Source organism: Fringilla coelebs (assembly GCF_963513975.1).
Source record: "Fringilla coelebs genome assembly, chromosome: 17".
In the NCBI taxonomy this organism is placed as follows: domain Eukaryota; kingdom Metazoa; phylum Chordata; class Aves; order Passeriformes; family Fringillidae; genus Fringilla; species Fringilla coelebs.
Window position 1 is genome coordinate 7,145,716 of NC_140043.1, and position 14,979 is coordinate 7,160,694.

The 14,979-nt window shown below is 43.3% G+C and overlaps 2 protein-coding genes across 2 annotated transcripts in view; one reads left to right on the forward strand and one right to left on the reverse strand.

Annotated features, from left to right (window-relative positions):
• Positions 1–4,921: 4,921 nt before the first annotated feature.
• SNAP29 (synaptosome associated protein 29) lies at positions 4,922–9,056 on the reverse strand. Its single transcript, XM_084217214.1, has 5 exons — positions 8,765–9,056; positions 7,177–7,373; positions 6,813–6,898; positions 5,721–5,825; positions 4,922–5,241 (listed from the first exon to the last, which is right to left on the reverse strand). The coding sequence occupies exons 1-5, from the start codon at positions 8,972–8,974 to the stop codon at positions 5,084–5,086; spliced, it is 756 nt and encodes a 251-aa protein (XP_084073340.1). The 5' UTR covers positions 8,975–9,056; the 3' UTR covers positions 4,922–5,083.
• Positions 9,057–9,369: 313 nt separating this feature from the next.
• The window catches only part of PI4KA (phosphatidylinositol 4-kinase alpha), a gene marked incomplete at its 5' end in the record, with an annotated part of 54,003 nt that continues 48,393 nt past the window's right edge, over positions 9,370–14,979 (forward strand). Inside the window, 6 exons of the mRNA XM_084217541.1 lie at positions 9,370–9,591; positions 11,524–11,640; positions 12,781–12,874; positions 13,534–13,622; positions 14,100–14,172; positions 14,500–14,759. Of these exons, the coding sequence (XP_084073667.1) occupies positions 9,370–9,591; positions 11,524–11,640; positions 12,781–12,874; positions 13,534–13,622; positions 14,100–14,172; positions 14,500–14,759 (855 nt within the window). The remainder of the gene's footprint in view (positions 9,592–11,523; positions 11,641–12,780; positions 12,875–13,533; positions 13,623–14,099; positions 14,173–14,499; positions 14,760–14,979) is intronic.

Below are 14,979 nucleotides of genomic sequence, written 5' to 3' on the forward strand. Positions count from 1 at the left end.
CAGTTCTAGCCCCAGTGGTGTTGTACTTCATATTTTCCCAGTTTGGGAAATTGTAATAAACTTATTTGGAAGCAAACAAACCAACCAACCAACCAAAAGGAAACAAAAATTGTAGAATTCCCTCTTAAAGCCAAACCTTTCAGAAGCAGGGAGAGTGGTGGGCAGAACTATGGGGTCCTTCATTCCAACAGCCCCTGCCCTGCCTGGTGTTACGTACTTGGATGAGCATCCTTTACCTCCCCTTCCTCACTCACTCCCCAGGAGGGCAGGGACTGCACTGTAAGCAAGGAAGTCCTTGAGAGAACACAAAGGTTTGAAATGCCTGACCAGCCATAAACAAACAGCTATGTGAGAAATATCCTTAAAACTCTGATTCTCATGCCAGCAGAGCAAGCAAACTATTAATATTCCTAGCAGAGATCCAGAATCCACTGCATTGCTCCATTCTCTGTCATACCCTACTGTGCTCTTTGAAATATTTTGATTTCTCTATATGCAACAGTTAAGTGCAGAGATGGAAGCACTCTCAATTCCCATTTGTTGAAGAATTCTCAGCAGAAAGGCAGCAAACCAAAGTTACCTGAATTTTTAAAAAAATTTGTCAGTCTCTCTATAAACGTTCCCTTTTTCAGAGCTTTTGTAATAAATAGCACTTCTGAATCTCTGCATTACAGTATCAAACAAAATTAAACTCTACTGCAAAAAAATTCAGAAGCCAAGTTCCTCCCTTCACATACAAGAAAGAACCTACTTGAAGGTCAAGACATTCACAAGTGTTCTACCATCATCAAATTTGGGACCACACAAAGACCACAAGAAAGTTTTCAAAAATGTTTGTATCTTTTTTTGCCTTACTCCTGGTTTCACCTTTCCTATGTTCATGCATACATCCAGTTATTGATGTTCCTGATAATACCAAATACTATGGCAAGGTTACTTTTTAAGCAACATCTGGAATTATTTTATCATCACAAATAAATTCTTTTGTAAAAATAAATGCTGCTACATTCCTTTCTCAGGATCTAAGAAAATCTACTCAAGAATAACATAGGAATGTCATACCCTCTTATATTCTCAGAAAACCCACCAGCTGCAAAATTATGTCCATGCTGGTACAAACTTAACAGAGTAAGTCCTGTGTTTTAACAGGTATTAAAGGGAAAGAGCATCAATGAATGGGAAATAAATGCAACAACTCTTCATGAACAATAAGCACCTTTATTGACTGTCTTACCATTCAACACTCATTCCATTCAATATCTCCAACTGATGAACTACAGTCCAGTTTAGCATTTAAATAAAAGATAATGCAATATGACTTGTACAAAAAGTGTTATACCTGGGTGGCACAGAATTAAAGTTCTATTTTAAAAAGCCATAGACACAAATAATCACTACCTGTGGCTTGAAAATTAAGTCCTATGTATTTCAAAGTAAAAATTAACACATATCCTCCATATGATGTTATGCTTATAAAAATGCCTACAAAAATGTTTGTTCAGAAGGCAGACTGGTTGGAAAGTATTTTCTATTTCACCATTTAACAAATGACATCACAAGAACTACTAGGCAGCAAAATATTTCAGGTGAATTTCACACATTAGAAGAACCCCTGACATCATCATGCCACAATGATTTCAGTAGGGGCCACACAGCTCAGCACAGCAAAAAAAATCTGTGTAGTACAGTCTAAAATTCAGCTACATATCATTTGTTACAAGATTTAATTCAATGCTCAGGAAATTTAGAAATCAAATACACATAGGAGTCTAGTCATCAGATACTGGTTATTCCCATTCTTTTTCCTTGCTGCTTTTAGAATTTTGTATCCGAGTTATGAAGGGCACATGCTACTTCTCAGTGTTTAAGATCTCTTCAAAATTAATTAGCAAACTTTTTGAGAAATGGGAAATTTGCTTTTTATAAAGAATACTAAAAATGTTTTTTGGGGTCTTTTTTGCCATCTTCTTCTGACCTTATTAAACTTTTACCCAAGCCAATAAAATTAACCAGAGCTATTTTGCTGCAAGAACACCAGCTTATATGCCAACATGAATATGCAGGCAAAAGAATTTATTTTATCAAAATTAGCACGTGAGTGCAAATAAAACTTCTTCTGAAAGTCCTGGACTCTACACAGTTTAAGTTTTTCAACAGTATCCAAGAAGAAATAAAAGTCCATCTGAGGAAACAGTAAGAAAAGCTACTGAAGTAAATCCTTCACTATACATGCAAAATGGCATTTCCTGGAAAAGCAAAAATCATGTGGTTATTTTCCTTTAAATTTCCTTTTCCTGTAGGATGAAAAATTATTCCAAGAGATAAAAAACATCATCACTATTATAAAATAGTGGTGTCTCCTCATGTCAGTTGGACTAAAGTTTGTTATCAGCAAAAATCAATATGAAAGCAGAGACAAGCAATTCAGTTTGTAGCAGAAAGTCTTTTATATCCATGCACCATCTCTTTCCCCCTGCAAAAGAAACCCAGTGTGGGAAATGATCCTTTAAAACAAGGCCATTAAAACCAAACAAAAATAATCAATAGAGCAAGAAAACCTATGCAAAGGCAGGCATACATTACTGAGGCAGTGGATGGGATTGTTAGGAGGAGTTAGACCCCTGTATAGATTCCACATGGCTGAGATCCTGGGTTTCTACTCTGCTTGGATCAGGGCATTCTCAAAGCACAAACAGGGATTTATTTTTTATTTCCCTTCCCTGCCTGTGTTTTTAAAGGCATCAAAGATATCCAGGATGCCTGGATTACTTCATAAGGCCAATACAACTAAACATTTGCTCAAAAACTTGAGTTAATTCTGTGAAGTAATTTAGACTAAAAATGGAATAGCTTACATCAGAAAGGCAGCACAGTTCACCCTTAAATCAAAGATTTTTGCTTGGATTCAAGCTTCAAATTTGTTACTACACATAACACAACCAGATGCTCCAGTGACATTTTTCCTCCATGTGCCATAGCTTAGTCAAGAAAGTCTCACTGAGTGTCCACCCTCGTTATCAGAGCAAACACAGAGTTGTGACACAGCTGCTTACAGGTGAAGGCAGATTTCACCCTAAAAGGAGTGTTAATTAAACAAATAAGAAACTAAACCAGGTATAATCAAAATTTTGATCTTCCTTCGCTGAGGTACTTAACATATGAACACTAACAACTATATAATTTACAAAATAAATGCATCAACTGTCTTGAGACATCAAATTATATAATTAATAAATATTCTAACAGAGTAAGATAATTAATCATGGTATAAACCCAAATAGCAAAATGATATATTAATATTAATAGGCTATTTATAATTATTTATGTGCATAAATGATACAAACTGAAAAATTAAAAAGCAATTAAAGATACTCAATTGCTCTTGAAGTTTTATGACCCTCCAAAAGAGATGTTTTGTGGGGGGGGGACTGAAATCAATGCCATCAGTAACAAAGGGAACAGAGGCTCACCTTAAATCTAGTTCACCCTCAACCCTGCCTGTGTGCCAGAAATAGTATTTTTTTCCCATAACACTATGTCCAATAAGTGTAGCTTTTTTAGTGATTTATTTTTCTACAAGTGAACTTTCTAGAGACACAGTAAAACAAGAAAGGCTCAGTTTCTCTTATCTCCTTAACAACTGGATGCACCTTGTGGCAAGTGAGCTCAAGGAAACACATCCCTTGAAAAAGGAATGAGTGGTGAATGTGACACCTGTGAAAGGGACAAGCTGGACAGCCCTCAACACCAAAGTCTCTTTAATTCATAAGGCAATGTGGCACTAGCTCAAAAGAAGTAACAATCTCTTCCTAGCCACACACTGTCACCTGTGATGTTCCAATACTGACACAGGTCCCTTGGCCTCTCCAAACAGGAGCACCTTGCTTGTTTTCAAGACAGACAGCAAGCTCTCACCGTCATGTCTTCAGGCTGGAGCAGAATTGTGATTTTGTTCTACAGTGACCCTTACAAAAGAACAAAACAAAGTGAAAGCTCAAATTCTATCTGGAAGACTCAGAAATGGTTTTGGGTTTTTCTTCATTTGCAGGAATTACTCATACCTGCTGAGCCAACACAGATGCGTGTGAACCATAGTGGAGTTTCTTAACAGTCACATTACTCAGCAAAGCACAGCATCTGCTTCATCTGTAATCACATCTGAAATAAATGCTAAAGAACAGTCTTCTACAATCTGTTTGTGCTATCAGATCAACTCTCCATTTCTAAAATAACCACCTAAATGAATAAGGTAAGAAAGAGCAGAAAATTAAAAACAGATACTGGCCACTTCTGCAAAAGAATCTTTGAGAGCACACACATTTAAGTCCCGATTTTGTTACCCAAACATTTTGGGCCACTGTCAATGAACATTTCTTGCAGACCAGAATATACCCTTAGAGATTTTCACTGACAAGACTGTAAAGGCAAAAGTATTTAGTTACCCAAACATAAAAACCACAATCTGTGGATGCACCATTTGGGCAAAGTCATCTTAGGAAAGGTAACACACACAGGATATTACCATTACTGCATGACACCCTTGATATTTTACAACTTCCACAGAACAGGTCATTCCTTAAGCCCCAGAAATGCCAGAACAGTCACTTCAAAATATTTTTACAGCTGGAAATCAGATTTTTTTCTGAATTTAACATATCTGTAGGTAAACAGAATTAGCAACATTTCTTCTCAACAAAGCAGCACATTCTGATCCCCCTGCCCCCTCCCCAAAACAGAGGCAAAAATGCAGTTCCTTTTCTCATCACAGCTCCCAGGCCAAGGTCACTGCAGCTCTGTGGAGTGCGAATCCCTCCACGCACACAACGCAGTTACACAGCTGAGGGGGCCATCCTGACCCAGTGCTGAGGGATTCCACTCCACATGCACTTTTCCCATGCAGACTAAGAGGAAATGTAAAGTATTGTGCTGACTTAAGGCCATGTAATTTTAATGACAACAGAACCAGTAACAGAGCAGAAAAAAAGGAGAAACAGATACCGCCCAAGATGCTTTTTTAAGACATTGGTTGAGATGAGGCATTCAGGACAAACCAACACTGGACAAAAGAAATTCTAAAAATCCTTTAAAGCTGTCGGACTTTCCTATCAGTGTTTTTAATGTTGACATCCAGTGTCTCTACTTTCTTTGTGAGCCGATCCAACATATCATCCTGCTCTTCTATTTCAGTCTGCAGGCCAAGAGCAAGGCTTTTCAGGCGACTCAGCCCAGAAGACATCTCATCTGTCAGGGTAGAGAGGGACCACAAGGAATCAAAGTACTGTAACACAGATTATCTACATGGACACTATCAGGATTCCTTCTTCTTCAAGACTGGGTTAGAAAACATTAGATACAATTCCTCAAGTGTGAGTGTTCCTCTGAAATAGAGGAAGCACTGGTATGTTCACAGTTGTACTGTTACTGCCAGAAATGGTCACTTCCTCCTTTTTCACATATTACATTTGGTGTTAAGCAAATGCTTAACATCAGACTGTATCTTTATCACATGACATACATTAAAAAAAAAAGGTAAAAACCACATTACAGGGTATCTCATAGAAAATTTGGTACATATATTCTCTGCTCAGCATACACAGTATGCTCACTACCTCAACTGTTTTTCTTTAAACTTCATGCAGAGATGAGACCAGTGCAATCTGGCTTAGGAATCAAAAATTCCCAGTTGTATGACACCAAACAGCTTCAGTTTCCTCACTCACCTAAGTTGGTATCAATTTTCTGGTGGTAAGCTCGCAGTTGCTGGTTCTTTGGGTAGGCATCCCTTTGCACTGAAGAATCTAAATCTGCTTTGTTGAAGTCATTGTCTGTTAAAAGTATAGAGTATAGAATATTACATTATGATATAAAAGCATATGAGAAGAGGTTTTGAGGTTTTAGTAAGGCCGTTAAAAAATAGTTTGCACACAGCTGCCAGGTAATCACATAACCAGAGTACCAGGAATAGTCTGAGACCATTGTCTACCGGCCAGCTCCCAAGATGAACAATTCAGCTACATTTATCTCTTTTGGGCTGCCACTTGTAGTTCTGGCAGGGAGCTAGGAGAGAAAAGCAAAGCGAGCCCCAGCGCCCACCCGGGCGGGACCAAGGGCTGGGACAGTCACCGGGAGCCGCAGGCGAAGCGGCCGGAGCCGCTCTGCCCTCTGCTGGACAGAGCTCGGCACTGCATGGAGCGGGCTGCGACCCGAGCCCGCAAAGCCTTCACTCCTTTACTCACACACCATCATCATCATCATCGACATCCTGCTGCTTTCCCACTCTTCATCTGTGAAATAACCCAGGCTCGCTTGATAAACAAACAGTTATTTAGTAGGGAAAAGCCCTCACAGAAGTTAACAGATTGAGAGGAGGATGAATGAGGCCAAACTCCATACACCACCCTCTGAGAATCAAGAAATAGCTTTTGTAGGAAGGGTTAGATTCCATGTCTGAAACAACAAGGACAATGTATCTGAAAACTATGACAAACAATGGTTAAAAGGAGAACCTCTGAGCGTGCAACATTTTGGCAAACTTAGGGAAACCCTGTCTGCTCACTGTGAGCATTCTCTGCAAATATAAGCACTGGGTGCTTTTAGTCTCTAGCAAGCAACACATCTTCACTATGGAGATAAAGATTTTAATGGAAACAATTCCCTAGAATTCAAAGCATGAAGGCTGGGATACAATCTCCAGATGGTAGGCAGCAAGCTAAGTCAGCATCTGGGCAGGCTGAAGAGTCTCTGCCTTCATCACTCTGCAAGTTTGTCCCACAGAGATGAGAGGCAATCAGTGTAAAATAAAGTTAACGAACCTGAATTATCTAGCTTCCTTAAATTTGGATGGCTTTCCTGGTATTTTGACTCTTGTTCTTTACTAGACATCATTGCTTCTTTTAACCTAGCAAAAAAAAAAAAAAAAAAAAGAAAGAAAGAAAGAAAGAAAAAAGAAAGCATTACTATTGACCTTGGCATTAAAGAAAAAAGGCAGCTAGACCACCTCAGGAAACAATGGAAACAATTCCCTAGAATTCAAAGCATGAAAAATCTCCAGGAGATTTTTCAGGAGTTTACAGGAGTTTGAAAGAACCACCAGATGTTTTATTTCCTGATTTTTTTGGTGACATTTCAGAGATGCAGTGGGAGACGAGTCCCAAATAAAAAGTTTATGTCACTTACTTGCTGTTAGCATAATATTCAGGGACTCCATTCTGCTCTGGCTTGCTCTCTGGTGGTTTGGCTTTGAAGTAGTTCACCAAGCCCCCCCAAACACTCTTGATGCTGTTGATGTGCTTTTGACTCGTTTTCAAGTCCTGGTCCATTTTATCCACCATCTGCTCCGTGCGCTTCAGAGCCTCTCCCTGCCGGACGAGCTCCTGAGGGGCACCGACAGAGAGAACAGATCTGACACTTGACACTGACAGAGAAACAGATCACACAGCCAGGATGAACTGAGACACCAAGCAAGTAAAACTGAAGGTGACGCTCTAAAGAAAAATAACAGCATTCCTTCATCTGTACAGTTTATTTCTGAGGGCAAACAGCTTTTCCCTCGCTCCCCTTCCTCCAGGGCATTTCAGTCAACAGTTGCTTGTCAGGCACTGCATTAAGGAGGTGTAAAATCCTCATCCCTGTGACACACTGGGTTCCTGGCACCTACCACAAAGAATCCAGGAGTTTTCTGTACTAGTCTTTTGTCAAGCTGACATTTTCATCTATGGTTGATGTGGTGGAAATGCAGAGGTTTATGGCAGGGCAATGAGCAAGCAGGACAATTTCTAATTATGAATGGCACCTTAATTGGGAAGGAATTCTACTTTCACCTTACTGGGATGTTTCTGATAATTTAGAAATAAAATAACCAAAGGAAATAAACACAAACAGAATTTATTCAGACTTCAGGAATATTTTAGTTAATTTGAACAGTGTAGGATTTAGGAATTTTTATATATAGAAGTACATTATTTTCTACTTCAGCAGCACAAGCACTATTCCAAAGTAATCCAAAGATTAATGCTGGCAGGAAAGTTGCCTGCAGCTACCAGCAGTGCAAAACAAAGAACTTGTGTTCATATTTTTGCTAAAGTCTGGGAAATTTTAGTTGAATATTCTTTTTTTTTCCCCTCTCAATACAGCACAAAAACACAGACTTGAAGTTTAACCACAGGCACTGTATCAAGCCTGAATTCTTGATTCCTCACTTGTGATTTCCTGCACAAACAAATCACGAGTCTGAAAGTTCACAGAAGTCCCACCAAGAACCCTCTGAGCATAAGGACTGGCTGCAGCTTGGGGATGCTCTGGGGTTAATTTAGGCAACCTCATCACCCAAGGAACATCCCATTACAGCAGGTGACACAATGGACAAGAGCTGAGCCCGAGCACAAAGTGCTGAAGCACAACCTGAGGAATGAAGGAAATGATTAATCAGGGTGAACCGAAGCACATCACAAACAACCAAAGGGGAAGGCCCTTCATCTAACCAAGAGGACTGCTAAAAACTTTTTAGTCAGCTAAAAATCAGTAAGAACTGCTGAAAGCAGCTGAAAACACGGCTGAGTCCGAGCCTCAGCTCAGACACACAGGCTGAAACCGGGATTTTCCCCTCAAAATCCAGAAAACACAGGGACAGGTTGGCTGAAAACCCCGACTAAAGAGGGACTTTTCAGGAATCGGTCCGGGGGACAGGGAGAACAAGATTCCCCTCGCGGAGGGGGGAGCGCAGGGGCAGCGCTCGGGCCCTGCGGCCGCTCCCGGCCCGACCCACCTCGGAGGCGGCCACGCCGATGCGCTCGGACTCGTAGAGCAGCGACAGGGAGCGGGTGGTGCTGTCGGCGGTGGCGGCGGTGCGGCGCAGCACCTCCTGCTGCAGGTACCGCTGCCGGTCCGCGCCGCCCGCCCCGCCGGGACCCGCCGGCGCCACATCGTCCTCCTCATCCTCCGCGAACGGGTTGTAGCTCCTCGGGAGCGCCGACATGGCACCGCCGACCGCGAGAATGTCCGCGGGGAGTCCTCGCCCCTCACGGAACCCCCGCCCCGGGCCGCGGCCGCTCCGCTGCTTCCGCCCACGGCACCGAGCGCCGGGCGGAAGCGCTGGGCGCAGCCACCGACGGCCTTCCCCCCCCCCGCGGGGCGGGGTGAGCGCGCCGCAGTACCGCTGGTGGACAGGCGACTGCTGGGCGGAACCACTGCGGCGGAGGGGGGAAATATGTGGAGGGATGGCTGCGCAGGGAGGGCGGGCTACCGGGCGGAAGTGAAGCCGTGCCGGGCGCTGCCATCTTTGTGGCGTGATTGGTGCGCCGTGCCCTCGCGGGAGGCGCTGGTCTCGCGGGCGGGGGCGGGGTGAGCTGTCCGGCGCCGTTCCCGCACAACATGGCGGCCGCGGCGGTGGCGGCGGCAGCGGCGGCTGCGGCCACGGCGGCCACGGCAGCGGCGGCCGGGACGGCGGCTGCCACGGCCGGGACCGCCGCGGCTCCCTCCGCGGGCCCTGCGGGGCGCGGGAGCAGCGCGGCCACCGCACGCGGCTTCTACTTCAACACGGTTCTGTCGCTGGCGCGGTCGCTGGCGGTGCAGAACCCGGCGCCTCTGGAGAAGGTGAGGGGCGTTTGTAGGCAGCGGCCGTCACGCGTGGGGCGCTGCGTGTCTGCAGGCTGCGCGGCTGTCACGCGTGGAAGCCGCGTGTGGCGGGGGGGGCCGTGCCGCGGGAGGGGTGGCCCCTGTGTGCACAGGACTCCCGAGCAGCCCGCCCGGCGCCGTTTGTGCCCCTTCTGGGCACTGTTCGTGTCGTGCGGGGGGTATCCGGCCGCCCTCTGGCACTGTCACGCGTGGGAAGCGGCTTGGGGGCAGCGAGCGTGCCCGCGGGCCGGGAGATGCCCCGGGGGCTCTGCCGTGCCTGGGCGGGGCTGTCTGTGGGCTCTGAGGGGTTCTGTCAGCCCTGCTCGTCCGTCCCTGCCTTCGGGTCAGCTGGGCCTCAGGGATGCTCGTGAGGGCCGGCTTGACCCAAAAATTCGGGTCAGCAGCGCTCGCTCGAGGCAAGGAACTGGATCTTGCTGTGTGTCCCCCAAATCTGTAGGCTGCGGTCTTGTGGGAATAATTAGTCTCAACCTAATTAGGGCTGTCTTTCCTCCACGTATCTGGTTAAATCCAGGCGACGCAGTCAGTGCCGGGTGAGATGTGGGTGAGATCAAGCTCTGCTGAGGGGAGACCCGCGGGGATCCGTGTGTGGGCAGTGCCCCCGAGGGGCTGCCCCGCTCCCCGGGCAGGTGCTGCTGCTGCCCGTCCTAGGGATGGACAGCCTGCTGTGCTGGGTCTGGGCCCCAAGTGACAGCATGTCTGAATTGTATCAGGCAGCAGTCGTGACTAAATAGCTGAGAAAATTACCACTCTGTGATGATGAAAACTATAGTGCTTGTTCCGGGCCAGCTGTTGCAGCCTTCTTTTCTTATTTCTTGTTTCACTGGTGTGGCAGCCAACGGTGAATAATTTTTCTGTGCCCTGCTGTTGGTTCACAAGTGTCCAGGGATTTTTTTTTTTTCCAATTTGACAGAATACAGCAGTTCAATTATAGTAACAGCTCATATCTAGCCAGAGTTGCTCACTGGTGTTATTGCAAATGTAACCTGATGTGGAACACATGTACCAGCAGTCATCTTCCAAAGTTCATATTTCCTCTGCTGTATTTTATAGTGAGCAAGAGGATTATCTGTGTTGTACTGTGGGTCTTGAAATTAGGATATCTAGCAGTTTAAGGACCAGAACCTTGAATTCCACTGAGCATCCAGTCAATTTTTCTAATCCTCTAGGATGTTGTTTCTTGCTTTAGAAGTTTCGAGGTGGGATGTTCAGAGAGTTATCTAAATAGGAAGTGACTTGGCATTCAAACATAGATGAGTCAAGCATGGTTATTTATTATGAAGCGCCTTTCTAGATAGTATTTATTAACATTAAGGAAACACATTATTCTTTAGATGTGTGTTTGTTAAGTATAGAGTAAAGTAACAGGTGAATAGTGTGAAAATATTAAGTCTGAATACTTAATCTGTTGTGTTGAAAGGATTTGAGCAGGAGTCATAGGTTGGTAACAGTTAGTTGTTCAGCACTGTATATGTAGGAGGCAGTGGTGCAGCTGTAATCAAAGCTCCATCCACCTATATTTTATTTACAAAAATTGAGTAAATATAATAAAAGTGCCTGCTGCACATTTCCTGCGCATCTGAAAGTGAAGTAGTGGAACGAAGGCTTTATCATACTTCAGCGCTTTGATCAAGTGTTGAAGAAAACCTTTAAATTGACCCATGTTGTAGTAAAAATGTTTGACATCTACTTGAGATTTTTCTGCCTTTTTCTGGTTTCTGTCATTCCTCACTTTTTCCTGGCCGTTGGATGTTCTCAGTGAGATTGATGACTGAAGGAGGGCAACGTTGCCAAATGTATTCCAGAAGGTGGAGAGACCACTGCGTGCTTCAAACAGGCTTCAATTTGGTTTCCAATCTTGTTGCACTGTTCTTTCCCTCTGCTGTTTTTCAGGTACAAAAGCTGCTCTGTATGTGTCCAGTGGATTTCCATGGGATTTTCCAGTTGGATGAACGTCGCAGGGATGCTGTTATTGCTTTAGGAATCTTCCTAATTGAATCTGACCTTCAGGTATTTTTCCAACTTAGGCTACCTATTTACCTTCAAAGATCTTGGATCAATTCAAGTTTAGTTGTTCAATGAATGAAAAGTTGGTATTTGCTCTTCATAAAAGCAGATGAAAAGATCAGAGATAAGAGATGGATGCTGTCAGGAGAGCAAAGAAATACTGTTAAGTGTGATAGGCAGTAGCCATGGCACTGCCACAGCCAAACTGCTGCTGTGTTTTCTGGTCATCATGGCTTAAGCAGAGAAAGGAAAGAGTATTCAGGAGGATTTACTCAAAGCAGGTGTGTCATTGCATGTTCTTCCCACATGCTCCTGACTGACAGGGATGCTCCAATGCACTCCTGAGAGCCAGGTTTGCAATAGGCCCTTTCATGCCAGGATAAACAGACAGACAGGACACACAGGCTGCATTGTACACAAGCATCCCTTCTGTGTCTGCCAGCAGGGCCAGCACAAGCTGCTTCTCTTCCCTTTGACTGCTGGGCCTGATATTGTTCTGTGTAGAGGAGGGGAAGCATGGACAGATTCCCAGGTCCAATGCTGTTAGACCTCACTTTAAAATCTTTCATATGGGTAAAGTTTGCACCAAGCCTGAATTGCCTCCTGTTTAGTACCCATGTTCTATGGTACAGCTTGCATGGATATTATTGACCTTGTTCTTTTTTCTTTTTGTGTTTGGTTGGGGTTTTTATAAGGCATCTGTGCTGTGCTTTGATTTGCAGGTGAGGAAGCTGAAGTGTTACATGGATGTGTTAAGTGGCTTGTGTAAGGCCCTGGGATGCGTCACATGTACTGAATTGGCGCTGGCGCTTTGAATTTCTAGCTATCTTAAATTTATTTTGGGAGCTTGCAGTCAATTAATAAAGTGTTTGGGGTTAGGTACTGTTCTGGAACTTTCTTCTCCAGCTTTTGCAGAGAATGAACTGTTGCCTGGAGTGAAAGGCTTGTTTTTAAGGCGCTGAATTGGGTTACTTTCATTTGCTTGTTTTGAAATCAGTTTTGCAATAGTCAAGAAGCCTGTGGAATAATCATTAGAAGCAAGTTCTGTGTGTGCTAATGTAATTTTACCATAACTCTAAAGTATCTTGAGATTATATGGTTCAGCTTTTTTTCTCCTTTTTAAATAGAATATTTTTTCTTTAGCACAAGGATCACGTGGTTCCTTACCTTCTGCGACTCCTGAAGGGCCTTCCCAAAGTGCAGTGGATAGAAGAAAGCAATGCACGGAAAGGCAGAGGTGATGTTTGGATTTTCTGATCTTTGTCATGGAATGCCAGCCAGGAGGTAGAAATAGCAAAGGTTGTTCAGGACATGGTTCAGGGGTGGGGAGAAATCCTGCTATGTTCTTACTTAGCTCCTGGCTTGACAGCTTTTAATATTGATTTTCTTTAGAAGCCAAAGGAAGTTGACTAGATCCCTATTTTCCTGCTTTGCTGCTTTTGATGAATTGCACTTTCTAAATAGCTCTGTATTCAATATATTTTGTTACTGAACTGGAGAAGATTGTGTAGTAGCTAGAGTAGGAGAGTGGAACATGAGAATTGCTGCTCTACTTTTAGCTTTGATGCTTAGTTGCTGTTTAAACCACTTCATTCTTTGCTCCCTTAATGTAAGAACACTTTCACAGAGTATTGTATAATTAAGGTTTATTTCCAATAAGTTGAAAGCCTGGGAAGGTTTTTAATTCTGATTTTTCTTTTAACATTTATGCTGAAATTATGATGGTTAGAGTGCTTCTAAATTTTGTATGTAATACTATTTTTGTCTACAGTCTGCCTCAGAACTTTATGACATGGGAGTCACTTGTGTCTTTTTGCTTTATTATAGTTTGCTCTTTCTATGTTGGTTCTCTCTAACAAGGTTTAAGTGGCTGATTTTCTCTCCATTACTTTGCAGGTTTGCTTCCTGTGGCAGAAAACTTCAGCTTCTGCTTAGTGACCTTGTTATCTGACGTGGCTTACAGGGATGCATCTTTCCGAGAGCAGGTGGAGTTGAGTTTGTGCTGTTGTATTACCCAGATCTCCAAGGCTGCAATCCTGGCAAATGTCTGGAGAAGAGCACAGCTGCTCCCTGTCAGCAAGGGGCTGATTGCTTTAGCGTGTGCACTGATGCTTTAATTTGCTTGTGTTAATAGTCAAGTACCTAGAGGATATGCATAGGTCTGCAGTTACTTTTGGGTGTCAGTTGATGAGCCCAGAGTTTTAAAATTCCAGTTTTGATACTGAGGTTGGGAGTGCTGCAGTTTCACTGTGTAGTACTTGCAGCTCACTGCAGACTTTACAGGAGAAACTCTGTAACCTGAGTGAGGGCAATGTAATCTTTTAGTCACACAACATTAAGAAATCTTCACAGAGGTGCTTACGTTAATGTTTACAAATTTCGTTTGTTATAATGATCTGGTGTAAGATAATGATATCTCTTTACCAAAAGATATTTTTCTATGTCTGTCTTGATGATTTTAGATCGTGGATTCAGTCCTACAAGTAATGCAGTTCCTGTTGGGAATGTGCCAGACACCACAAATGCACGATAAAGGTAGTGATAAAATTATTACTGTATTTGTAACTCCTGTCCTCTGAACTTCTCTTGTGTGTGTTTGCTGGTTATCAGGATCAATCCTGAAAAGCGAGTTTTGTCTTTCAGCTTCCCGTAGCACTTCTCTCTTCTGTTTGTTGCTGACTGGAAAACGTGGAAGCAGAATTGTAGTAATTTGTTATGCATTCATAGTTTTTCCTCTGCTTGTACAAATCAGTTGTTGTAAAACAGTTCAGGTGAAAACAGTTTAGTGAAGTGGTAGCAAAACCATGAAGAGGAAGTTCTAAGTTACTGTTAATTGTTGTTACATGTGTTTTTCTTTTCCAGAGTATTTATGCAAGTATGCGGTGCCCTGCCTGATAGGAATTTCTCGAGCCTTTGGTCGCTACAGCAATTCAGAGGAGGCTCTCCTTTCAAAGCTTTTTCCTAAAATTCTCCCACATTCCCTGAGAGTTCCAGAAGAGCTAGAAGGAATTCGCCGTCGATCCTTTAATGATTTCAGATCAATTCTTCCCAGTTCTCTGCTCACCGTTTGCCAGGAAGGAACACTGAAGAGAAAGGCTAGCAGTGTATGCAGCATCAGCCAGGTTTGTATGACTTGGTCTATGTTGGAGTCAGCACTGAGATGATTTCTTGGTCTCAGTGGAGTTAAGACTTAAGCCTGGATATGCAGAGAGTCTCTTTACACATTGTTTGAGCAGATAAAAATGTCTTTATTGTTATTTTACAGCTGAGTTTCAAAATAGTTTTGTAGTTTCTAGAATTACAAAACAAGCAGTAACAGTTAAAGTAGCAGCTGTACTAGTA

Excerpts from the sequence above, each read along its gene's own strand:
- SNAP29 (XM_084217214.1), bottom strand. The coding sequence starts at position 8,974 with ATGTCGGCGCTCCCGAGGAGCTACAACCCGTTCGCGGAGGATGAGGAG. Across the intron at positions 6,899-7,176 it reads GAATATTATGCTAACAGCAA|GTTAAAAGAAGCAATGATGT; the intron begins GTAAGTGACATA and ends TTTTTTTGCTAG. Across the intron at positions 5,242-5,720 it reads GAAAATTGATACCAACTTAG|ATGAGATGTCTTCTGGGCTG; the intron begins GTGAGTGAGGAA and ends CTACCCTGACAG.